The sequence below is a fragment of the Petaurus breviceps genome, unplaced genomic scaffold (assembly GCF_028583685.1).
Source record: "Petaurus breviceps papuanus isolate PSGF00001 unplaced genomic scaffold, PetGlider_PUasm1.0 186, whole genome shotgun sequence".
Classification (NCBI taxonomy): domain Eukaryota; kingdom Metazoa; phylum Chordata; class Mammalia; order Diprotodontia; family Petauridae; genus Petaurus; species Petaurus breviceps.
In genome coordinates this window covers 29,207,718-29,232,242 of record NW_027185798.1, presented here as the reverse complement: position 1 = coordinate 29,232,242, position 24,525 = coordinate 29,207,718, and the positions used below count along the sequence as shown (strand labels likewise).

At 41.3% G+C, this 24,525-nt stretch overlaps 4 protein-coding genes across 6 annotated transcripts in view; all 4 read right to left on the bottom strand.

The window, feature by feature from the left end:
* LOC138162618 (protein Wfdc21-like) overlaps window positions 1–24,525 on the bottom strand; it is a 387,573-nt gene that overhangs the window by 97,475 nt on the left and 265,573 nt on the right. The window lies entirely within an intron of this gene.
* On the bottom strand, window positions 9,944–12,248 carry LOC138162119 (C-C motif chemokine 4-like). Of its 2 annotated transcripts, none has more exons than XM_069089200.1 (4): window positions 12,116–12,248; window positions 11,346–11,503; window positions 10,618–10,732; window positions 9,944–10,169 (listed from the first exon to the last, which is right to left on the bottom strand). In XM_069089200.1, exons 1-4 carry the CDS (start codon window positions 12,223–12,225, stop codon window positions 10,040–10,042), a joined length of 513 nt encoding a protein of 170 aa, XP_068945301.1. In that variant the 5' UTR covers window positions 12,226–12,248; the 3' UTR covers window positions 9,944–10,039. The 2 variants fall into 2 exon arrangements, with proteins under 2 accessions (XP_068945301.1, XP_068945302.1); XM_069089201.1 differs by having other exon boundaries at window positions 10,618–10,729.
* On the bottom strand, window positions 14,537–16,442 carry LOC138162118 (C-C motif chemokine 4-like). 2 transcript variants are annotated; one of them, XM_069089198.1, is made up of 3 exons: window positions 16,130–16,442; window positions 15,395–15,509; window positions 14,537–14,946 (listed from the first exon to the last, which is right to left on the bottom strand). In XM_069089198.1, the coding sequence occupies exons 1-3, from the start codon at window positions 16,200–16,202 to the stop codon at window positions 14,859–14,861; spliced, it is 276 nt and encodes a 91-aa protein (XP_068945299.1). In that variant the 5' UTR covers window positions 16,203–16,442; the 3' UTR covers window positions 14,537–14,858. The 2 variants fall into 2 exon arrangements, with proteins under 2 accessions (XP_068945299.1, XP_068945300.1); XM_069089199.1 differs by lacking the exon at window positions 16,130–16,442 and adding an exon at window positions 15,643–15,915.
* On the bottom strand, window positions 21,679–23,615 carry LOC138162117 (C-C motif chemokine 4-like). The gene is made up of 3 exons (XM_069089197.1): window positions 23,307–23,615; window positions 22,581–22,695; window positions 21,679–22,116 (listed from the first exon to the last, which is right to left on the bottom strand). The coding sequence occupies exons 1-3, from the start codon at window positions 23,377–23,379 to the stop codon at window positions 22,029–22,031; spliced, it is 276 nt and encodes a 91-aa protein (XP_068945298.1). The 5' UTR covers window positions 23,380–23,615; the 3' UTR covers window positions 21,679–22,028.

The following is a 24,525-nucleotide window of genomic DNA, read 5'->3' as shown; positions in this document are numbered from 1 at the left end:
TCTCTCTCTCTCTCTCTCTCTCTCTCTCTCTCTCTCTCTCTCTCTCTTTCTCTCTTCCACAAGCAGCAGGAGAGAGAAAGAGAGGGAAAAAGCATTTTATTTTATGGATTATATGATGGTGATATGAAGTCATAGAGTATAGAAAGAAATATCAGGCATAAACTATTTGCATTGAAAACTGAACAGAAGTTTTAAGATTTTTAAAAATTTGAAAATCTCCTCCTCTTCGTTCCACTCTGGCCAAGTGGAGTGAGGAGAAGGTAATAAGAAATAATAAGGGAATTTTTTTCCCTCAGATCAAAGGGGCATGTGAACAAGCATTTCCTGCCTCATTTATTAGAAAAAAAAAAACTTTTTTGAGTATCAGAATGAAACTGTAAGTCAATTGAATTCATGTGAAAAGTAAAAAGTGTCACTCCTAATTTGATGCTAAAGATAAGTCAGAATTCATTTTACTATTTGGCATTTAGACAAATTGGGATATTTTCTAAGATGTGATAAGAAATGTGAGATTTTGGGGGCTCTCTAGTAGTGAGATAAGGGAGTAGGTGCCACTCCCAAAAAATCACTTTTGCCGGAGAGGTCAAAGCTATCACTTTCAAAGAAGTTTTTAAGGAGTGGACACATAAGTAAAGTTTACTGGAGTAAAAGTTAAATCAGCTGAGAACATTTTATAAAAATTTATTAAAGTCTCTCATCCCAGATTAGAAAAAAAAAATAGAGTGCTGAAGAATAATAGGGAATTTAAATTACCCTTCCAATCTGACTAAAGGGAGAAAGCATAATAAATTCATCAATGACCCCACTAGCAACAGCCCTGGAGCACTGAAGCCCACACCTTTAAACAAGCAGATGAATCTCTCCATTCAAAACCCCTAAACACACAATCAGGCTCTGCAGATGTGAGGAGAGGAGAAAAAAAATCTCTGCACTTGATAAGCCCAATTTTCTATCAATAATTTTTGCAAGTGATGATTTGAAAATACAATTAATGTCATGATGTTGTTGTGTTGTTGTGGTCTTTCTGAATTGTAGAAAAATTCTCTCATTTAAAAATTGAGGGATCATTGTAAGCCAAAAATAGTGTTAGATAAGCAAATTTTAAATTTGAATTATGTTGAAACTAAAAGATAGAGAAAAAGTTTGTGTAAAAACAGTTATGTCACTTAACATCTTACAATTTTTATATATGCTATATAGGAAACCAGGTATTTATATCTTTGCCTATAGTTAAAAAGGAGATTACAACTAAAACAATTTGGCTATCACTTATGGAAACAATTACCTAAGTTTCTTTACTGTTTAAATGCTAAAACCTAAAATTGCCAATTGACTACTGTTTGTGGAAGGAGGAGACTGGGTGAAAACTTTATTTGGATTAATTCTACTCATTCAGACCATTACTCCTGCATGTATGAGATTTGATGAAGCAGGGACATCACTGCCAGACCCTCCCTAAAGTCCATCTCAGTTATTCTTATTTTGTAAAACTGCCAAGGAAACTATATCTAGAGGCAAGGTCATTCAGCCTGAGAAAGGAACTTGCTTTAGTTATGTAGTTCCTAAATAATGAATCTAACTTGCTAAGAAAGTTGCAAAATATTAAAAGGATTTCTAACAATTGAGAAAGAAAAACATTACATGAAATTCCTTATGCAGGAGAAACCTAGTAAATCTTTATTGTTTATTACAGCTCCATAGGAATAAAATTAACATATAATTGGATATGAGTTGTGATTGGTGAAAAATTGCTACTTAAAATAAAATGCATTTAAGACTATATTTAATTCACATATTCTTATTTTTTATATCAAAATTTCTATGATCAGAATAATTAGTCAGTAAAAGATATGAACTCTTTTGTGTTAGCTTTATGGGAAATCTAATTTTTTTATCAAGAATTAGAATATATACAGAAATTTATACAAACTACTTAGACTCACTTTATATTATTTCCATTGTTTAGAGGAATCCTAATACTAATAGCTTTTATAAGTATTTTGATCAGCTTCTTAATTGTTGCCAATATAAAGATTCAATTACTATATTTTTTAACTAAAAACTTTGTAATATTTAAGAATTCTGCAATGGTTTACAAATAAATACCTTGAGAATTTATGTTACTTATGTTATACCAGTTTGGTTTAAATGAATCTCAATATTAAAAGTTTTAGGTAAAAAACAGAGCTATCATTTTAAAACTTTTCAATTAATTTTCTTCATAAAAGTTTAGTGATCATTTATTAATTTTAAAACTCTTTTGAATAAAGGGGATATACTTTTAAATTTTCTTTTCAATTCCTAGTATGATTTTTAGGAGGCCTACTAAAATTTTCATTTCCAAGACAATTTATAGCTAAGTTAAAGTAAAGTAGATGAGATTTTGATATTTTGATTTCAATGTATAGTCATGCCATGGCCTAAGCAAGAGTTAAGTAGTGTCTGAACTTGTTATAGGTAAAAGATTCAATTTATGAAATATCTCTTTCTTCCAAAGTGAATATGATGAGAGGATAAACAAGCTTTGTGAAACAAGGGATGTAGGTCTACTATTCAGTTGTAAAGTTCTAGTCAGGAACTTCTTTTGTCTATCAGCTTCCTGGAAATGCAAGCTAATTGATTCTAATTATATTAACATTAATTCTAATAATGATGAAGTTATTAATATTCACTTTACTTCTGCCCATTAGACACAGCTTTCTGATACGTTATTATTATTAAATGATTTTTGTTTTTCCCTTAATATTGGGGAATTGTGTCAGATAGCAAATATTCAGTGTATGTGTGCCCACATATTGATACTGCTAAACTTAAACAAACACAGTATAGAGGTCCTTTAAACTTTTTTCTAAAATCACAAACTCTCATAAGACAGAGGTCACAACCTATTTAACTCATATTACAGCTCATTCTTCACTTCCTGGATCTCTTTATCAAAATAATGTGACTATTAATCAAAAAAGTTCAAGTTTTTCCATGTTTTTTTGCCAAAATATTCACGGAGCTATGTTATCTCACTTTTATTTTCATCAAAATGCATATACTGTATATAAACAATTACATGTTATTAGGAAACAAGCTAGACAGATTATTAAAAACTGCCTTCAATGTGTCATATATATATTATATATTATTCCTCCAACTTTCCTTTATACAGGGAAAGCAGTAAAAAAAAAAAAAGTAATTAACCATATGTTACAGTCTTTTGCTTCAATGGGCATTCCAAAACAACTGAAAACTGATAATGCCTCTGCCTACACTAGCAAATTATTGCACTCTTTCTGTGATCACTTTCAAATGATATTAATTACAGGCATAACCCTTATAATCTTGACAAATGGAATAAAGATATTAAACCCATTTTAAAGTAAAAAATAAAAAGGGACTTGGTCCAATTCATTATAAAGGCAATGAGCTACTACTTTATACACCCCCAAATTTTTTTATACATCACTAAAAATGAGTATACACTGGCAGCAAAATAATATGAAAAGGTGCATACTTCCCAAATGACTCATTGCCCTACTATTCTACTATTATTGACAATTTCAACCACTGTGTCTACAATTTCTCTATTTAAAAAAATTTAAAAAGGGACTTGGTCTAATTCATTATAAAGGCAATTAGCTGCTTTATACACCCCAAAATTTTTTATACATCACTAAAAATGAGTATACACTGGCAGTAAAATAATATGAAAAGGTATATACTTCTCAAATGAAAGTCATCCAAACACAGATATGGGAAGGACCTGCCCCCTTAACTAATGGGGGGGGGGGGGGGGACAAGACTATGTTTATGTTTTCCAGAAACCATGGAACAAGTGTGAGTGCCTGAAAGAAATGTCAGGGTGTATGCTCCAGCTCACCCAGAAGATGAAAAGAACTCCAGCAGCAGCAGAAGAAATCACATCGACAGAACATGGGAATAAAGAAGAGGTCTCCTAATACAGCCACTACACAAAAAAGCTACGCCCACATGGGGGCAAACTGAACATTTAGGAGTTCAAGGTCTACAGGCTAAATGGATGCTCAGTTGCCTACATATTGAAGGATGGGTTCTAGGAGGAGGGTGGTATTGCTGATGGTCTTCCTACTGTAGAACCCAGTCATTCCTATGCTTCTGATCCCTCCTTCTTTCTTCCCATGTCTCTTTGATGAGTCCTTGGCCAATTGGCTAAAATATTGACACACACACACTTCTGTGTTTGCTTTGATGGGTTCAGGCCCCTATAGCCAAATGGATCTCCTTGATAATGTAGTCAGATCCAAGGAGAGGTGGGAAGGTAGGGGCAGTAATTGATACAGTTCTGACCATGGGTGGAGGTGATGGGGTGCTTGGGATCTATGTCTGTAATATCAGTTTGTAACATCAGTTTGTAAAATCAATTTGAAAACCAGTCTGTGAAATCACATTGTTGACCCTTTAAACAGCTGTCTTTCCTAGTAAAGCTTATCTAAGAACCTGTGTTAGCAGCCATCCTGGGTATGCCAGTGTGGTTGCTGCTACAAGGAGGAACCCTCAGTTCAGAGACATTGTTGAACCTGGATATCCTGAAAGAATAGCTCCAAGCCCCTCCATGAAACAATTGCTTATGGATGGCTTGTTCCCTGTCAGGTCATGCTGAATTGCTGGGATGGAGATGACATGGTCTAGTATGGTCTTGTCCCTTATTCTGCTGTCTGGTTTTCCAACTGGCAGCTTCTTTTCCAAGGAGGGGTGCTGTTGAAAGCTTACCAGAATGACCTTGAGACTTAAAAGTTCCTAGTAGGTCCCAGTAGGGGCCACAATCTATATGAAGTGGTCTGATGAAGCTCCAATTTAGGAGGTAGTTTACTGTGATGGCAAGCACAGAAGTAGTTCACACCTTGTTTCAGCTATTGAATTAACACCTTGTTTCAGTCTGTTAAGAAACAGAATGTGTGAACTCCACAACTTGTGAACTCCTGGGGAGGAACTAATGACTATATAAGGAGAGCCCCAGGGCTAGAGACAGCAGGAACTGAAAAGAGGACTCTTGTGGTGGCAGAGTCAAGGGGAATATTTGTGGTGTCCTGGCACTCTTGTCTGCTCTGTCTGTGTTGATGTTTGTTTATGATACTTTGTAGAGAAGCCCTGAGACCTTACTGGAAGCCCTGAAAGAGGATTTTTTGGTTGCATGTGTACAGAAGTCCTGGGGGAGGGTTAGGTGCTGGGACTTTACTGATGATTTGTGCTGACCTCTTGGACCTTGTTTGTGGATCAGTGTTGATTTCTATGTTGATGATTTGTGTTGAGTTCTCAGACCATGTTGGTGGGTCTGAGTTGATTTCACAGGCAGATAATGAATTGATGATGGTGCCGGCAATGTGTATGAATATTATTATGTCTCTGTTAAGCTTTGTCTTCCCAGAAACAGGGACTGTGAAGGACTTGAGTTGGATTGGACACTGTGAACTTCGATATAGAACGGGAACTGGACAAAGAACCGCAAAAGGAGCTGGACAAGGAACTGGGAGCTGCCTGCCTCAAGCTGAAAGAAGGCTTTACTTGGATACTTAGTACTAACTAAGAAGATTATGATTTACTGTGACCTGGGGTGAATAGCTTGTGTATTTTCCACTACCCCTTAAGAGGTTACTGAGTAGTGACTGATGACTGAATAGTGACTGATTTCTAACTTAGTGAGTGGAGAACTTTCACTATTGTATTTTGTGACCCTTAAGGAGGCTTCCTTAAGGATGATTGAATGATTGAGTTACTAAATAATTGTATTTTTCTGAAAACTATGTGACCATTTCAGTGATAAGTCATTGTGAATGCTGCATTGTAATTTTCTGTGATAAGTTGTAAGATTGTGAATGCTGTACCTTGATTTACTGTGAATGTTTTGCTCTGATCTGTTATGGAATAAATCAGAAGAATAAATTCACTATACTATGTAATCAGAATCTTAAAAGCTGTTCACAGTAGCATTTTTCTGGAAAGCTGCTGGTGCATGGCATTACACCTTGGAGAGAATGAAGACACTCATGTAACTTGGAGGGTGGCCATATAGTGAGGGAAGGGAGTAAACACTTGCACTGTTGCTGCTCGACACAGAGTGGACAGCAGCTATGCTGGCACGTGGCTGCACTCACTTTGTCCCAGTTCAACACCAGTAATGACTGAAAACTCAGCAAAAAGATATGACTCTCACTCCTCTGGGACTAGAGACAGACTGACGATGGCAAGTTATTTCAGTTCACATGACAAACAGGAGAGAGGGAGCAGTGGCAACCCACATACAAAGTTACATGATAGGCACAATGAGAGATTAGTGGGGGGCAGGTTAAGCATGCCATGGACAAAGCATTTTATTACATCTTTACTTTCTTTACATTCTCTACATTTTTCATGGGTTGCCTGAAATCATATGCAGGCTGTATATTGTGCAGGTTTGACTTAGAGGGAATAGAGTCCTACGCTTGAAATCAGGAAGACATGGTTTCAAGTCCCATCTCTGAAAATTATTAGCTGTGTAGTCTTTAACCTTCCAGTGCACCAAGTCAACACTCTAATCAGATCATTTGTAGAATAGTTGCTATATAATACCAGTTATTATTAAATGGTTTGTCAAATTTTAATAACCAAGAAGTGACAGATTCAGGTTTCAAGCTTAAACTTTCAGACTTCAGGCAGGGTTGAACAAAACTATGGTGCAGACCCCCCATGGGAGAGGAAGCAATCTGAGACTCTCTGAGGAGTGTAAGTATAATACCATGATATTTTTATGTACTCGACTATAATATAGACCATCACATCCTTTTTATACAATGGAAATGAAATTCAAGTTAAAGAAGAGAAAACAAGATGTGGAGGAAGATGGAGATGGGTGTGAATCCAATGTGACTATTTCATGGGTTGAGAAGTGGGGGGGTAGGACATGAATCACCTTCAATTTTCTTGAAATTTGTTTGAGATACAACTTTCCTATACAGGGCTGGAGTCAGAAGACCTGGGAACAGATCCAGGATCTACCTCTCACGACTACAATCACCAGGAACAAGGACCCTCTCTCTGGGCCACAGATTTTTTAGTTGTAAAAGGAGGGTGTTGGACAAGAAAGCTAAGGATCCTTCTCCTTCTGAACCTACAGCACTAAGATCTAGGCAGTTATAGTATCAAAACAGTATGAAGGCCATGCTGAATACTGTAGCAGTAAGTACCCCAGTGTCCCCAGGGTGGCTGCCAACACAGGTTCTTAGATCTGTTTGCTAAAGGAAAGCACCTCAAAATTGGTTAACAAGCTTACTTTAATCAGTCAACTAGATATCGTTTGCCTAGTTCAGGGGAAAAAGGTCAGCACCCCGAACTTCAGAGCATATAGATAGAATTATCAAGACAGAGAAACAGATCAAGTAGACAGGTTTCCAAATTGTCCAACCATTACATCAATACCAAATCAACATCTGGGTTTTTCAAAGCCAGGGGGCTCTCAATAATGGCTTCCCAGAGTCGCATCTGATCAAATCACAGAACACTTCTCAAAGTGAGCCCCAAAGCAAAGCCTCACATCAGGGATCATATAGCCTTCTCCTAGGTCAGAGATTGTAACCACCCTCTTGACCCACTGCCCAATCACACAGCATCAAGGTGTGGGCATTCCTGAAAACCAAGCCTCCTGCCACAGGCTCCATGTGATCACATTCAGCCTATTAGGAGGCAGAGTATATTTTCAAATCAAGGAAGGTTCTCAGAGTCTCTTAAGCCTATCAAAGGGCCTAGGGGCAGGGAAGATCTTTAAATTTGCATTTCCATTACAAATACTCATCCAAATCAATGGTGACCATATCTCTCCTTCCAATTTTGTTTTGCATTTATTTTATCAGTCTCTACTTCTCTCGTTTATCCCTGCCCCCTCAGCACCCTTGTCATGCCCCTACACATACATCTTTCCCCTCTCCATCCACTCTCCTCTTTCCCCCACAATGAAACTGCCCCGAGGTACCAAAGGCCAGCCCTTGACAAAGTCTTGCATTTCCTGGGTTCCTTTTTCAGTTTCCAACTCACACCACATCACATGCAGTTTCTTTGCATAGGTGGTGTGGAGATACTGGCCTAAGCATGGTTTTTCTCAGGCTGCTTTCCAGTGTTTTGGTCACAAGCCGGGGATTTCTGTGGGTTTGCTAAACAGTCTGCTGCCACATTCACTTGCTTCTGTTTCTGAATGAAGTAAACAGAACCTGGAGAAGAACTAATAAAATGACTGGAGCATTGTCAATGAAAACAAAACAGAATGCTGATCCTGGCAATGAGGGGGCATTCCAGCAGAAGACTGAAGGTGATGGGAAGGTGATAGACTGGAGATGCCAGATGGGACAAACATTTTCAGCTCTGCCCAACACTTTGGCTTTGTTTCCTTATACGCAATCTATTATAAAGGAGGATGGCTTTGGGGCCATTAACAGCAAGGCAAAAATAGGAAAAAGAAAGGAAAGAGCAAAAATGAAAAATTTTGGGGGAAAAAACCACTTCTACAAGGGGACAGAAGGAAGTAAAGGAGGTGATTTTCCATTGTTTTAAACTTAATATATACCAAAAAACAGCAAACTATATTTAGTAGAAATTCACAGATTCATACACCCTCCTCTTTTCTGTTCCTTATATATTGAAATGTTAATATTTGTGGCAATTTTGATATTCAAAAGAAAAAAGAAAAATGTAATAATGTGTGAGGCAATTTGGGAGACACTCTGACATAGGTTTAGACATCACTCCCTTATGGTCAGTGGCTGGGTTTGCTCAGACTAACTTCGCCTTAATAGACATTTGCCCTGGGACTCTTCTCTGGTTCCAGGGCTTCCTCTTATTCCCTCTGTTGAGAGTCATAAGTCTCTCTCCCTTTTTCTTAACTCTGTGTCCTACAACCTAAAATTAGTCATAGGGGATATAGAGATTCAAGAGGATACAGGGACCTAAAATGGGGGTGCCATAGGAGTATGTGCTCAAAAAGACAGAGAATTAAAGGTTCAGTGCTACAGTAAAGCCATAGAAACCACAGTCAGACTACCAGTGCAAGATTGGAACCCTGGGAGAGGAAGGGAAAAGAGAAGGAAAGGGGGGTCTTACTGCATTCTCCTGACCCAAGAAGGAAGAGGAAACCAGGCTGGAATTTAGTATTCTTTCTGTTTTTCCCTTGAAATTCAGACGGAAATGAGGATCCCACTCACATGGCACATCAGGTCAGGTCTTGTGGATTTCCTGCCCTTTTCCTCTCCAGCACAGATAGTGTGGTGTGGAAGCTAGAGAGATGAACTTAGAGTCAAGGAGGTTGAGATCCAAATCCTGCCCCTGATACTGACTAGCAAAGAGGGTGTTCCTGGACAAATCAGCCTCATCCTTTAGATACTGACCATTTCCTTTCCTAATCCTTTAAATTCCCTGACCTTTGCTGAACTTTACCCCCTTATTTAAAAACTTTCTTTCAAGGAATAGGCATAAGAGACATTCAGACATGATTGGAGGAAAACACTCTGACAAAAAAAAAAATTGAATTGTAAAAGGAGACCAAGAAAACTACAGCAACATCTTTGGCCTTCTCTGTTTGTCAGGGCCATTTTGAGAACCTCTCAACTCTTAAGGAGAGGAAAGGATAGAATCAGTTTCATTCCCTGTGGGGACCATTCCTAGTCTCGGTTGAGTTGAGAGTCTGCAGGTATTTGAAGAGTAGAGCGGTGTTGGAACCTTGCCCTTGGGCACTCCCTGGATACATGCTCATGGGGAAACCAATTAATCTCTCAAGAGTCTCAGTTTCATCATCCCTCAAATGGAAATAATAATACTGCCTCTCCCTAATTCCCATGAGATGTTGAAAGAAAAGTCAATCCATTGGGGACTTCAAACCCACCCCCCACCCCCCATCTCCTAGAAGTACAAACAGCAGAATACCCAAAGTTGTCACGAAACAATTTACATAAATTTAATCTCATAAACAATAATGAATTAGAATGGGGGAGAAAACCTCCAGAAGGCTGGATTTGGGGAGATTGCATCTGCCTGTGGAACTCCTCAGCTTGGTTCATTTCCCTTTAAGAGTCATTGTCCAAGGGCCCTGAGCCCCTAAGTTCAGCTCCAGTTCTTCCATATAGTTCTGAACCCAGGTATCACTGGGGTTGGCACACACCTGCCGGCCTCTCCTGGTCTGGAACCTAGGCAGGGAGAGGAGAAGAGATGAGAGGTCATGGAGGGGGAGATGTTTCTCTGTGCTCCCCCATGTCCAGCACTGATCACTTCCTGCACATCTCTGCAGAGTCTTAGGGGACAATCCTCACCTCTAACAACATCTCTCAGGTCTTCCTGAGTATTCAGGTTCTCTCTAGAGATCTGTCCAGTGGGAGTCTCACAGGAAGCTTCACCTTGGCATATGATCCCTGTTGATTCTGTTTCTCTCTTCCCTTGGGTGTGCAGTTCCTATTTTCCTCCATGGAGAACCCAACCTTGGCCAGGAACCACTTGGGGAACTTCTTCCCCTTCTAAGCAGGGTTTCCCCTCAAGGGCCTAATTCATCCATTTCACAAAGTAGCTAACTGGCCCCATTTCCCCTTGTTATCCTCTCTCCTTGGATCCCCTCAAGAGATTCAGTGGGTAGATACTCACACCACAGCTGGCTGGGAACACAGGCTGCTGGTCTCATAGTAGTCTATCACAAATTTTCTGGGGAACTGTTTTTTGACATAATAGTAGCAGCAGGAGGTGGGAGCATCAGAGTCTACTTCAAGGAAGATGAGGCACAAGATTAGTAAGGGTCATATCTTACATTCCTTAGCTGCTAACTCCATCCCAGGGATCAACTCAGAACTAGGCACACTGGGGAAGTGATCCCTGATGTCTCCCTTACCCTGCTTCCCTACAGAACTAGGTGTGACTTCTCACTGTGCCTGGAGGAGGATCAGACCTGCTGTTCCCATACCTATAGGGGATGATCTGTGGAAACTGGTGTTAGAAGGGAGGTCAGAGATCTGCCCATCTAATTTCTGCCTTTGCCCAGGAAGCCACTTGCTGGAGATCACTTGGGTAATTAGTGGCAAAACCAGAATGAGAACATAGCCAGACACAGAACTCAATTTAGTGATCTTTCTGCTCATTTGTCCCATCTCCATCTAACATTTAATTAGCATATATTGTCAAGGGCATGTTAATGTCTTCAGGTCCAAAAAGAATAGACATCCTTCCTGCTCCTGCTTCTCCCCCTCCCTTCTAGTTCTCCTCCTCCCCACCCTCACAGAACCCTAGGATCAGACCAACCTCATCTCCTGTCAGGGTTCCAACCAGCTTATAACCACAGCCTAGAAACAACAATAAAGGAAAAAAGAAGGAACACTTACTTGATAAGAGGAATGCAGGAGAGTTGAAGGCCATGACCAGGAAAAGAATGAAGAGTCCAGCCACAAAGACCTTCATGATCCTGAGACAAGTGAAGGCTTGGAAGAGCAGAGAACATGCTGAGACTCTCTGGAGGCTTGATCTCCCCAGCCAATTAGTGCTGCAGGCAGGGCAGGGAGAATGATAACACTGCCCACCCACCACCTCTATGAACTAACAATAACAATAAAGAATAATAAACAGTCTTTGCCTCACTAAAACTATTTCTAGCTCTTAATGTACTTAATATACAGCTCTTAAGTAATCTAGTTATCTGGCTAGATTTCTTTTGGAAAGACTAAGCTCTAAACCCAATTTACTCTGGAACTCATAGATTCAACAACAATTCCCGGCCCCTCCCCCCCGTTTCCCTAACCCCCAACCACAGAATGAATGTAAATACTAAGTAGGAACTATTTCTCTTTTGGCTGGAAACTCTGAAGGTCTTCCCCTCCCAGTTTGATTTTTTTTTTTTGTTTTTTAATTAAAGGGGCATAGCGATGATTGTGAATATGCCAGCATAGTACTCAATCACAAAATATAACAGACTCTCCATATAGAAGACAGAAACAAAACATTTATTCAGACACCAGAAAACTACATCCCAACACCAGGAAACCAAATCCATCACAGAAACATAGAAGATAATACACCACAACATGACAGACAACCACACCATCCTTTAACCTTCCCACAAACAAACATTTACTCACAAGCCTAACTTTCTACTTGCCTGTCATTCTCTCTCTTCCCACTGTCTAGCTGTTCTGCCTCCCAGCTTCCTGTGGGCTCTGCTCCATCCTTCAGCAAATTTTTCCCACCATAGACGCCATGTGATTGCATTCAGCCAATTAGGGGGCAGGGAAGCTCTTCAAATCAGTAAAGGCCTTCAAATTTCCTTAGGCTTATTAAGGGGCAGGGAAGATCTTCAAATTACCTATCATTACAAGGGACCACGCCTTGATTAACTTCTTAGAATTCACTGAATGGCCTCACTCAAAGGGAGAATCTGAAAATACATTAGCCTACATTAGCCTAATTGGCTGGGGAGATCAAGCCTCCAGAGAGTCTGAAAATACATTAGGGCCATCATCTCCAAATACATCCTGGGCTATCTCCAATCATCCTGAAGAATATCTGGCCACTGGAGCCAGGTGGCTCTGGAGGAGAAAGTGAGGCTGGTGACCTTGCCTAGTCCTCCCTCACTTAAATCCAAGTCATCTGCAAATCATATCATTGTTTCCCTGATGTGATGATCCTCATGAGAATGAAGGACAAACACAAAAACAATAATTCTTTTTTTAAAGCAATTGGGGTTAAGTAACTTGCTCAAGGTTACACGGCCAGTTATTTCTGGGTGTGGTGCTAAGTATCTGAGCCCGGATTTGATCCCAGGTCATCCCGACAATGGAGCCCGTGCTCTTACTCGCTGAGCCACCTGGCCGCCTCTAAGCAATCAGGGTTAAGTAACTTGCTCAAGGTTACACAGCCAGTTATTTCTGGGTGTGGTGCTGAGTAACAATAACTCTTAAAGAATGTTCTGCTGCCTTTGTTAACTCATGTTAGTCTCAGGAAGACTTAAGGGATAAACAGAAAAAAAAGTTTGAATGCACTAACCAAGATGACATAGCAACTGCCTGCAGAGGCCATGTTGGAATGCCAAGGAAGATTGGTTGCATTTCAGGACTGTACATGTGCACTAGTGGACAGAATGCTGGGCTTAAAGTAAGGAAGACTTGTCTTTCTAAGTTCAAATTTAGCCTCAGACACTTACTACCTCTGTTATTCTGGGCAAGTCACTTAACTAGGTTTGCCTCAGTTTCTTCATCCATCAAATGATCTGGAGAAGGAAATGACAAACCACTCCAGGATCTCTGCCAAGAAAACCCAAAATGGGGTCATGCAGTCAGTCACAGCCACAGTCAATCAACGGCAATGACATATTGATCTTCTTCAAAAGGTGACTGATAAAAATGCCCACCCTCACATCCTTTCTGGATAGTCACCTCACTGTTTACAGACCTCCATGGGAGAAAGAATCCAGCACAGCCTGATGTAGTCCGTTGCAGTTTGGACAGCTCTAATTGCTAAGAACTTTTTCCCAATGCCAGGCACAAATTGATGTCCTTACAAATTCCACCCACTCTTTCAAAGGACAAAACTGCTAATATTTGAAAACATGTTCATGGCTGACATGACTCTACTCTTCTCCCCACTGACCATCCCAACGTCCTTCAAATCGTCCTCCTGTGACTCTAGACAACTCACATCATTGGTTGTCATCCTCACAACACTCTCCACCTTCCAAATGCTCTTCTTAAGCTGTGGATACTGAACACAAGACTCCCTATGTGGTCTTATCAGATCAGAACAGGAGGAATATTGCCTCTCTATTCCTGGAACACTGCTTCTCTAGAAGGGAGAAGATGGGATTTTTGGAATCCCCATTACCCTGCTGACTCAAAGTGAGATGGCAGCCCAATGAACCCACAAACCTATTAAAGAATCTTCGTTGTCCAATGATGCAACAACAATCTTACATGATAAGAACAGAACTACCTTGACTGAACCCCTTATCCCCAATGGACAGTGAAACTGATGGGGTACCTGGGGTCTAGGTCAAACCAACTTGTAAAACCAGTCTGTGAAGTTGTAACTGCAATTTGTCCTTTCCCACCCTTGACATCTGCCCCTTCTCCCTATCCCACACTCCACCGAGGCAACACCCTCTGACCCCTTTGTTCTTACTTAATCTCTTCATTTCTTCTGGGCCTGGCCCACACCCTTCTTTGTCCTTGCCTTTTGTCTCCTTCTGCCTGGCCCAAATCTTATCTAAACCATCTATTCACATGCTCCACTTGGTCAGTTCTGACCTTTGTCTGTGCACTGAGGCCCCTCCCGTCTGGTCAGCCCTGACAATGGCAGCCCTACCCTTTAAAGGTAAAAGCATGTACCCCTCTCACTTGCAGGTCCCCTAAAGGACTCTTGCCCGCTGTAATGGCGTAATAATAAACTTTCTCAACTCTAACTCCAAGCAAGGCTGAGTTGAATTCTTTCCAGACGCCCTTGTAGGTTTCCTGGTCTTGGATGAGATCAGGGCTCCTGCTGAACCTGTTGGGATCCTGTCCCCCATCAAAACCACAACCAAAACATATGTCTTTCAAAAATTTTATTGTGAAATCTTTGTGCTACATGTGTTTATGGAATTCAGCAGGTGACCCTAAGTAATCTTAGAAAGAGAGGCCAGGCTGCTATAGAGGTCCCCTGGCGAACAGTTGTTTTCCAAAAGTGCAAACAGCAAGAACAAATGCCCAAAGCTGCCACCAAATAATTTACATAAATAAATCTCACAGATCAGAATGAATTAGAATGGAGGAGAGGATCTCCTGAAAGCTGTGGATCTCCATCTGCCTGTGGAATTCCTCAGGTTGGTCCATTTCCCTTTAAGAGTCATTGTCCAAGGCCCCCTGAGCCCCTCAGCTCAGCTCCAGTTCTTCCACATAGCTCTGAACCCAGTCATCACTGGGGTTGGCACACACCTGCCGGCCTCTCCTGGTCTGGAACCTGGGGAGGGAGAGGAGGAGAGATGAGAGCTCATGGAGGGGGAGATGTTTCTCTGTGCTCCCCCATGTCCAGCACTGAGCACTTCCTGCACATCTCTGCAGGGCCTTGGAGACAATCCTCACCTCCAGCAACATCTCTCAGGCCTTTCTGAATGTTCAGGTTCACGCTAGAAACTGTCCAGGGGTGCATCTCTCAGGAAGCCTCCTCTTATCATATAATCCCTGTTGCTTCAGGTTATCCCTCCCCCCTGGATGAGCAGCTCCCATTTTACTCTATGGAGAACCCAACCTTGTTTAAGAACCCCTTGAGGGACTTCTTCCCCTTCTAAGCAGGGTTTCCCCTCAGAGGCCTAATTCATCCATTTCACCAAGTTGCCAGCTGGCCCCATTTCCCCTTGCCATCCTCTCTAATTGGATCCCCTCCAGAGATTCAGTGGGTAGATACTCACACCACAGCTGGCTGGGAACACAGGCTGCTGGTCTCGTAATAGTCTGTCACAAATTTTCTTTCAATCTGTTTGCTGACATAGGAGAAGCAGCAGGAGGTGGGAGGGTCAGAGCCCACTGCAAAGAGAGGGGAGGCATGGGATTAGTAAGGGTTTAGGTTCACACCTTACATTCCTTAGCTGCTGACTCCATCCCAGGGACCAGCTCAGAACTAGGCACACTGGGGATGCATCCCTCCTGTCTCTCTTACCCTGCTTCCTTCCAGTACCAGGTGTGATTCTCATTGTGCCTGGAGGAGGATTAGACCTACTATTTCCATTGGTCAGTGGGGAAATTTTGAGGAAGCCTAAAGTGGGGGCAGGAAGGCTAAAATGGATGTCTGAGACCTGCCTTCCAACTCCTGCCTTTTGCCCAGGAAACCACTTGCTGGAGATCACTTGGGTAATTAGTGGCAGAGTCACAATGACAACTTAGCCAGACACAGAATCCAATCCAGTGCCCTTTCTGCTCATTTGTCCTATTTCCATCTAACATTTAACCAGCATATCCTGTCAAGGGCAGGATAATATATTCAAGTATGAAGGCATAGACATCCTCCCTCCTCCTGTTCCTGCTTCTCCCCTCCCCACCCTCACAGATCCCTGTGATCAGACCAGCCTCACCTCCTGCCAAGGTTCTAACCAGCTTATGAGCAGAGCCTGGACATGGTCACAGACAGAAAGAGAAAGCTCACTTACTCGGTGCAGAGGAAGCCAGAGAGCTGATGGCCATGACCACGAGGATGGAGAGGGCGGCCACAGAGAGCTTCATGATCCAGACAGGAGAGAAGGCTTGGAGGAGCTGAGACACTCTGGAGGTCTGCGTCTCTGGCTCATGTGTGGGTCCCCTTTTTATAGGGGTTTCTGAGAGTATCTGAAGAAATGGAAGGAACCTAAAACTAGTGGAAATTCCAGGGCTGAGCTTATGTCAGGGTGGGAAGTGGAAACCAAAAAGTGAGCCCAGGAAATGTAAGGCTGCTGTCAAGGAGCAAGCTTCTCCCCAATGCAGCTTCATCATGGGGAAAAGGGGAGGGAGGCTAGGGAGGGGAGAAGTGTGTGTGTGGTGAGGTGGCAAGGGTGCTAAGGGGGATGTGGTGAACCTGAGCCAGAAGCTGAGACAGATGAAACATGCAAAACTAAACTGGATGGAGCTTTATGTTGACCACTGTTGACATATGAAGGAATACTTAACCTGACCTTCATAGTGCTTTGATACCCTAACTGCCCAGACCTTAGCATTACAGATTTAGAGCTCAGAAAGGCCATTAGTCGTCCAATCCAATACTCTCATATTCCAGATAAAGAAACTGTCACCCAGAGAGAAGCAACTTGTCCAAGGCAACACTGCTAGTCAGAAGAAGATCCTGGATGTTCTCCCAGGCCTGTTGACTTCACATCTTTATACTCATGGAGAATGGTCCTTATGAAGGAACCTCTATGGCTCTTCAAATGTGTTCATGGACAATTTTTATACAAATGGTGGTCATGAAATGAGGGACCTTGGTGTTTGTCCATTCCTCCATCTTCCTGCTTATATCTTGATTTTAACAGTTTATGTTTGTATCACACTTTAAGGATACAAAAAAAATTGACATTGATTATCTCATATTATCTTCACAACAACTGTATGAAGTAGGCAGGGTTGGTATTACTACCTCTAGTGTTTATTGAATATATTAGAGATATAGTATGTTATGTATATTATAATATATAGAGATAAAGAAAAATACTTTATCTAGTATTTATTTATGAGATTTGACATAGAGTAGATAGAGTCTCCCTTAGCAGCAACAAGCTAAAAAGCACTTCTCCTTTCTCCTTTGAATTTTAATTAGAATTTCATACTTACTAGCAATCTGGCTGTCCCTGGACAAGGTTTGCAATCATTCTCATTCTTCAGATACTTCCACTTTCTTTCCCTATTCCTTTAAATTCCTTCATCTCCTTCCTCAATCCCACTTCCAGATCACCAGCTGTCTGGTGAATCTCTTCACCTGGAGATCCTTCCTTTTCAATTTCCTCTTTCCTTTAGAGTCCCATCAACCTTTCAGGTTCACAGGTTTGAAACTGCAGAACCATCATCAACTCTTCACTCATTATACTCAGTCACTTTCTAAGGCTTTTTCTTTTTCCTTTCAAAACTCTTCCTGTACTGTCCCCTTTTCTCTGCCTAAATGGCCACCACCCCAGGCAAGGCTTTCATCATCATCATCTCTCAGGTGGACTCAGAATAGCTTTCTGATTGTCCCCTTGTCCTCTCCAGGCTCTCCCCTCTTCAGTCCATCCTCTGCAGAGCTGTGAAATCCACATTCCTCAAACTTATGTCTGATCACATCACCCACCTTCTCAAGAAGTTCTGGTGTTTGCTGGACCATTCCATATTTCTCTTTTGGGACTTTGAAAGGGCTTTCCCTCCTATCTAGAAGGCTCTTTCTCATCCCTCCACTTCTTACAACCCTCACTATCTTCCAGGCTTTGCTCAAATGTTACCTTTTACAAGAAACCATTTCTGATTCCTGCAGTAGCTTGTGTTTCTCCCCACCCCCTGTAACTACTGTGAACTGATTTTGTAAATAGATTTTAAAATTTATGTCTCTGGTTTTGTATAGTATCCTTCCATTGGACTATAATCCATTAGACTACAAAAGTCCTTCTGGGTAGGGATTGTTTCATTTTTGTCTCTGGCACCTCACCCCCTAAGACAGTGCACAGCACATAGTAGTCACTTAATTAAAGCTTGTAGAATTCTATTGAATGTTGTAGAGGGGATTGTTGTCCTGGCTTTACTCACGGACCTCAGTGGTTCCTCGGTCTAGAGGTTTCTCTAATTCTAAACTTGTTCAAGAAACCACATACATACAGTTAGAGTTACCAGCCTTAGTCCCATAGAAGAGTTGAGAAAATGCACCAACACGCCCCATTTGTGGTGTGGATTTGGGGTGTGGAACATCACACAAACTGCCAGACATGGCTGGTGTATTGGTGAGTTTTGCTGAGCATTTTCACCCTACTTTTTAATATTTTTGTTGCAAGGGATAACTCTCTGAATAAGAAAGATTTGGAAATGAATGTTTTAAAACGTGTTAACAGAAATCAGATGAAATTAGGAAAGGAGGGCGAGACAAGTGCAGACACATCTTTGAACTTCTCCCTTTTTTCTATCACAGTCAAGAGTCTCCCATATTCTTAGGGAAACAAAAGAATTCCATCCACACAGTGTAGCGACCACTGCACCCCAGCCTGGTGGAGTAGGTAGCATGTCCACATAGAATAGTGTAGAAATTGAAATCACAGAGCAGTGACCCCTGCCTTGGATCTGTGCTCATGGGAAAATCAACTAATCTCAGTGCCTTAGTTTTCTCATCCATCAAATGGGGATAATAATACTCCCTCTCAATGGAGGGAAATACAGCTAGTGTTTCACAACATGACTATTATGGAAGTGTTTTGCATGACTACACATCTATAACCTACATCAAATTGTTCACCTTCTCAAGGAGGGTGGAAGGAAGGGAGGAAGGAAGAGAAGGTAGAACTTAAAGTTTTTAAAATGAATGTTAAAAACTTTTTTACATGCAACTGGGAAAAAGATATACAGGCAATGGGGTATAGAAATCTATCTTGCCCTACAGGAAAATAGAAGGGAAGCATATAAGAGAAGGGGGAGGGGTGTGATAGAAGGGATCACAGATTGGGGGAAGGGGTAATAAGAATGCACACTGTCTTGGGGTTGGGGAGGGGAGAGTGGGAGAAAATTTGGAAATCAAAATCTTGAAGAAGTGAATGTCGAAAACTAAAAATCAATCAATCAATTAATTAATTATGCTCCATTTCCTTATTTCATATGGGTTTGTTGAAAGAAAAGTCAGTCCTTTGAAGACTTCAAAACCCCCTAAGAATGGGAATTCTGGACTACAGGATCAAGAATTTGAAGTTGGAAGAACCTCAGAGGCCATGAAGACCAAAATGGGCTAATTTTCCTTCCCAATCCCTTTCAAATTTTCCTTGGGATTTCATCTCCCCAGCAACCCTGTGCTGCAGGCAGTAGAGAGAGAAGAGGAACATTGCTCACCCACAACCATAAAAAACAATGAAGAATAATAAACAGCCTTGCCTCAATAAAGCCCACCTCTTAAAGGAGAGCCAGGGTAGAAACTTTGAATGAATTGCCCAAGATCACACATCTAATGTCTGGCACAGTCCAAGTAGGAACACCAAGGAGGACTGGATACATTTCATGAACTTGATATACATACATTCATGGTCCTCACCACAACTTTGTGAGGTAACATGTTAATGGGTAATATAATGTCCAAAATAGGGATTTTTATTAATGTTATATTAATATCAATCCTATTTACATTAATCAATTAGTAAGTTATTATTTTATACATGATTCACTGATTTATTAAAAATTAGCAACATATTAATATTGATTGATTAATTAAATTTTCTGTTAAATAAATAAATTAAGAAACTGAAACACTAGTAATGGAGTTTTGTCCAAGACTTCCTATTAACTCACTATCCCTCGGTTTCCAGTCCTCTAGGGAAGAAAGTGCTATTTCCACTTAGAGGTGGGAAAAATCAAAATACATTTATAATTGATATCTCCAAGGACATTTAACTAAAGCTTCTGACAACATCTCAGAGGGAACCAATGGGACTTTGGGGAAGAGCAGGTAGAGAGAGGTGAATAGAGTCAACTATGACAAGTTGGGTCAACCAGTGGAGAAGGCAGGGCATAGGACCAAGAGGCAGAAATGACCTTAATGTCTTGTGAGAGGAACAGAAAGGAGGCCAGTGTCACTGGATGATAAAATGAGTGGAGGGCAGTAAAGTCTTAGAAAACTAAGAAGGTAATGCAGGACTTAAAAAGTCACAAAGGGAATTTTATATTTGATCCTAGGGGTGATAGGGAGCCAGATGAGGTTATAGAGTAGGGGGTGATATAGTCAGACCAATTCGTTAGGAAGCTCATTTTGACAGTTGAGTGAAGGATGGAATGGATTGTCCAACAGGACATCATTACTTTAATTTGAATATGGTTAAGATGGATTTTCTTAATCTATACCTGAACTTTACAAAAATATAAGCACAAAGAAAATATGAGTTAAAATATGAGTTGTTTTTTTAATTCTGAAGTTAGAAAGTGAGCTAGGACAAGATTACAGATCTTGTGATTTGACATTCAAATTGGCCATTTTATCATAGTTTTTTCATTCATTGAAAAACATGATTTTTAGATTATTGTTTAATACCCTATATTTTTCCTAAGTCTCAGAGTGGGTAAGTGACTTGCCTACAGCTATGCAAGCAGTGAAGCCAGGATTTGAACTCAGGCACTTTGACTCCAAATTAAGCATTTTCTTTCCTGCCACACCTTTTGAAATAATGCCCATTTTGATTAAGTCTTTCCTGGTTCTCCTTCTCTCTACTCCACTTTCCCAAGCAGCTCCTTGATACAAGTCCTATGAGGTAACTATCTTCAACTCATATCCTGACAATATCACAGAATCACAAAATTTGAGTTTTGGAAGGGACCGTAGTCATCTACGCCAAAAAGTGACTGAGAGGAATCTCACTATCCCATACTTTGTAGGTGGTCACCTAGTCTCTCTTTAAAGATATCCAAGGGAGGGCAAAGCTTCCAAAGCTTGATGCACTTCATTCCAGTTTGGACAGTTACAATTGTTATGAAGTTTTCCTAACATCAAGCCTAAATTTGCCTCCTCACAAATACCATTCATTGCTCCTGGTCCTGTCCTTGGGACCCAAAGAGCACAAATCCACATTCTTCTGATATCTAAAAACAGAAATTAAGCCTGACCTGGGTCTTCTTTTCTCCCCACTAAACATGCCAAGTTACTTCAACTCAGCCTCTTGTGGCTAGACACTTTCGGTCTTTGGTTGCCTCTTCCTGTCATTCTCCTGATTCCCAGTGTTCTCCATAAATTGTAGTTCCCCCAACTGACCCATATAGTCTAAGTGTAGTCTGCCCAGGCCACACAGCAGTGACACGATTGCCTCTCAATTTCTGGAAGCTAGTTTTTCAAGACAGAAGATTTTATTTTTGGCTTCCCCATCACCCTGCTGACTCAAAGTGAGACTGCCATTCACTGAATTCTTAAAGCTTTTACAGAAACATTGCCATCTAATGATGCCACACCCATCTCCTGTAAAAATAGCAGAGCCCTTCTCTCATTTTCTTTTCCCTTGAGGAAATAGAAACCATGGGTGAAAAAATGTGGCTTTTAAAATGTTTATTCTGAAGTCTTTATTTAACAGATGTTCACAGTATCCAGCAAGTGGCCCCAGCACTCAAAAAAGCAGAACTTCAGCTGCTACTGGGTGTCCCCATGGGAGACAAGTGCCCTCCAGAAGTACAAATAGCACCAATAAATACCCAAAGCTGCCACCAAATAATTTACATAATAAGTTAAACCTCACTAGTAAAAAAAAGAATTATAATGGGAAAGTCAATTTCAGGAAGGCTTTAGTCCTGGGAGATATCATCCAACTGTAGTTTTGTCTTGGTTTGCTTTCTTGGTTTGGATCATTTTTCTTTAGAATGAATTGTCCAAAGTCCCTGAGCCCCTCAGTTCAGCTCCAGGTCATCTATATAAGTCTGAACCCACTCGTCTCTGGGGTTGGCACACACCTGACGGCCCCTTTTGGTCAGGAACCTGTGAAGCAAGAGGAGGGGAGATGAGAGGCCAATGAGTTTTTCACCTGGATATGAAGGGTAGTTCTTCGTGTTCCCTCCATGCACAGCAATGACAACTACCTGCAAACTTCTGGAAGGGTAAGCACAATCCCCACCTTTTGCACCATTCCCCTGGCTCTTTTGAGTCAATCATTTCCTTTCTAGTGATCTCCCCAGTAAGGAGGCAGTTTGGAAGCCTCCTTCTAGTCTCAAGTTCCTATTTCATCAGATTAATACTGTACCTCCAGTGAGAACAGTTCTCACCTTGCTCCCTGGGGAGCAAACCTCGGTCTGCGACCATGTGGAATACTGTACTCCTTTGGAGCCAGGTTTCATCTCTGCTGACTGATCTATCTATTTGATTGAGTTGCCAAATGACCCCATATCCTTTTTCCACCCTTTCTCCTTATGTTCTCTAGAGACAGTGAGTAGGTAGATACTCACACCACAGCTGGCTGGGAACACAGGCTGCTGGTCTCATAATAGTCTGTCACAAATTTTCTGGAGATCTGTTGGCTGACATAGGAGAAGCAGCAGGAGGTGGGAGGGTCGGAGCCCACTGCAGAGAAAAGAGAAGCATAGAATTAGGCTCATATGTTCATACTATACATTCCTTAGTGACTAACTATGTCCCACAAAAATGCTTTCCATCAGGCATAATGTGGATGTCACCTCTCCTATCTCCCTCCCCCTGGTTCTTTGTATACCAGGTATGATTCTCATTGTGTGTAGAGGAGAGTCAGACCTACTGTTCCCATTTCATAGAGGATCCATGAAGAAAATATGAAAAGTTAGAGCTGCAGGGGATGTCAGCCATCAGCCCATCCAACTTCTGCCTTTTATTGAGAAAACCACTTGCCACAAGGATATTTAGTGATCAAGCCAGAACTAGAACCTGGCTGGACTAGAACTCAATCTAGTGCCCTTTCTGCTTCCTTAGCCTGCCTTGAACTTATATGTTAACTTATATGCTAGCCAGCATAAATTGTCAAGGGCATGTTAGCGCTTTCAAGTTCAATCTACCTGCTTCTGTCCCTCCCTTCCAATCCCCCCACATGAGCCCTCACCATATCCTCATGATCTAACTGATTTTACCCTCTGTCAGAGCCCTAGGCAGCCTATGAGCAGAGCCTGGGCACAGTGGCAGAGGGCAGCAGAAAGCTCACTTACTTGGTGCAGAGGATGCCAGAGAACTGAAGGCCATAACCACGAGGATGGAGAAGGCAGCCACAGAGAGCTTCATGATCCTGGGAGGAGAGAAGGCGTGGAGGAGCAGAGCACAAGCTAAGAAACTATGGAGGTCTGTGTTTCTGCCTCATGCTTCAACCCTCTTTTTATATGGGCTTCTGGAAGCAACTGGAGGAACAGAAAAGGAACGGAAATTCCATAGTAGACTTGATGTCATGGTGAGATTCGGAAAATGAAAAGTCAGCCCAGGAAATGTAAGCTGTTGTCCAGGACTGAGTTGCAATGCAGTTTCATCATGGGAGAAATGGGCAGCGGGGGGGAGGGGGTAGATAGAGAAGACAAAGATGTGTGGCAGGGTGACAAGGGTGCTAAGAGGGAAGTGGTGAACTTGAAATAGCAGCAGGGACAGACAAAACATATGCAAAATGAAGTAGGAAAGAGAGTTATGTTGATGATGGATTTGAAAGGGTATTTAATGTAACATTCCTACTGCTTTGATATTATAACTGCCTATATCTTAGGATTGGAGGTTTAGAGGTGGAAGGGCCCTTTGTGATCCTCTAACTCAACCCCCACCCATTACCACAGAGGCTAAATGACTCCTTCAAGGTAGCAAGAGGAAGATACTGGAAATGGTCCTAGGTCTGCTGACTCCACATCTTTCTACTTGCATCTCAAGGATAATAGTCCATACAGAGGAGCAAACTCTGGTCTTTGTATGGCTCCAATGGAAGTGGTTGGTGTAAATGGCAGCAATGGGAGGGAACAGGGAATGATGATTCCTATTCTTGGTCCCTTTTCTGTGTCTGTCTTCTTATCCAATGATATTAACAGTACACAGTATTTTAAGGTTCCAAAGAACCTCAACATCTATGATTAATAATAATAAATGGCATTTATGTTAAAGTTTGTGAAGCTCCTAAAAATATCATTGTATTTGAGCCTTAAAACCACTCTGTGATGTGTATAATATGGATCTATCCCCATTGAAAGGAAAACTCAAGGATAGAGTCTGTTTAGGTATTTTCATCATTTGAGACTCATCATATCTTTAAAGTAGATAGCATGGGTATCATTATGTCTATTTCATTCATTAAAAAACTGAGACTTGAGGTGAGAAGACTTGGATTCTGAGCCCATCTCTAAAAATTACTTTCTATGTGACCCTAAACCTTATGCTATTCCCAGGCCAATCCCCAGT

Excerpts from the sequence above, each read along its gene's own strand:
- LOC138162119 (XM_069089200.1), bottom strand. The coding sequence starts at position 12,225 with ATGCAATCACATGGCGTCTATGGTGGGAAAAATTTGCTGAAGGATGGA. Across the intron at positions 10,733-11,345 it reads TCCTGCATTCCTCTTATCAA|TAGACTCTGATGCTCCCACC; the intron begins GTAAGTGTTCCT and ends TCTTCCTTGAAG. Across the intron at positions 10,170-10,617 it reads TGTTCCCAGCCAGCTGTGGT|GTTCCAGACCAGGAGAGGCC; the intron begins GTGAGTATCTAC and ends CTCCCTGCCTAG.
- LOC138162118 (XM_069089198.1), bottom strand. The coding sequence starts at position 16,202 with ATGAAGCTCTCTGTGGCCGCCCTCTCCATCCTCGTGGTCATGGCCATC. Across the intron at positions 15,510-16,129 it reads TCTGGCTTCCTCTGCACCGA|TGGGCTCTGACCCTCCCACC; the intron begins GTAAGTGAGCTT and ends CTCTCTTTGCAG. Across the intron at positions 14,947-15,394 it reads TGTTCCCAGCCAGCTGTGGT|GTTCCAGACCAGGAGAGGCC; the intron begins GTGAGTATCTAC and ends CTCCCTCCCCAG.
- LOC138162117 (XM_069089197.1), bottom strand. The coding sequence starts at position 23,379 with ATGAAGCTCTCTGTGGCTGCCTTCTCCATCCTCGTGGTTATGGCCTTC. Across the intron at positions 22,696-23,306 it reads TCTGGCATCCTCTGCACCAA|TGGGCTCCGACCCTCCCACC; the intron begins GTAAGTGAGCTT and ends TTTTCTCTGCAG. Across the intron at positions 22,117-22,580 it reads TGTTCCCAGCCAGCTGTGGT|GTTCCTGACCAAAAGGGGCC; the intron begins GTGAGTATCTAC and ends CTTGCTTCACAG.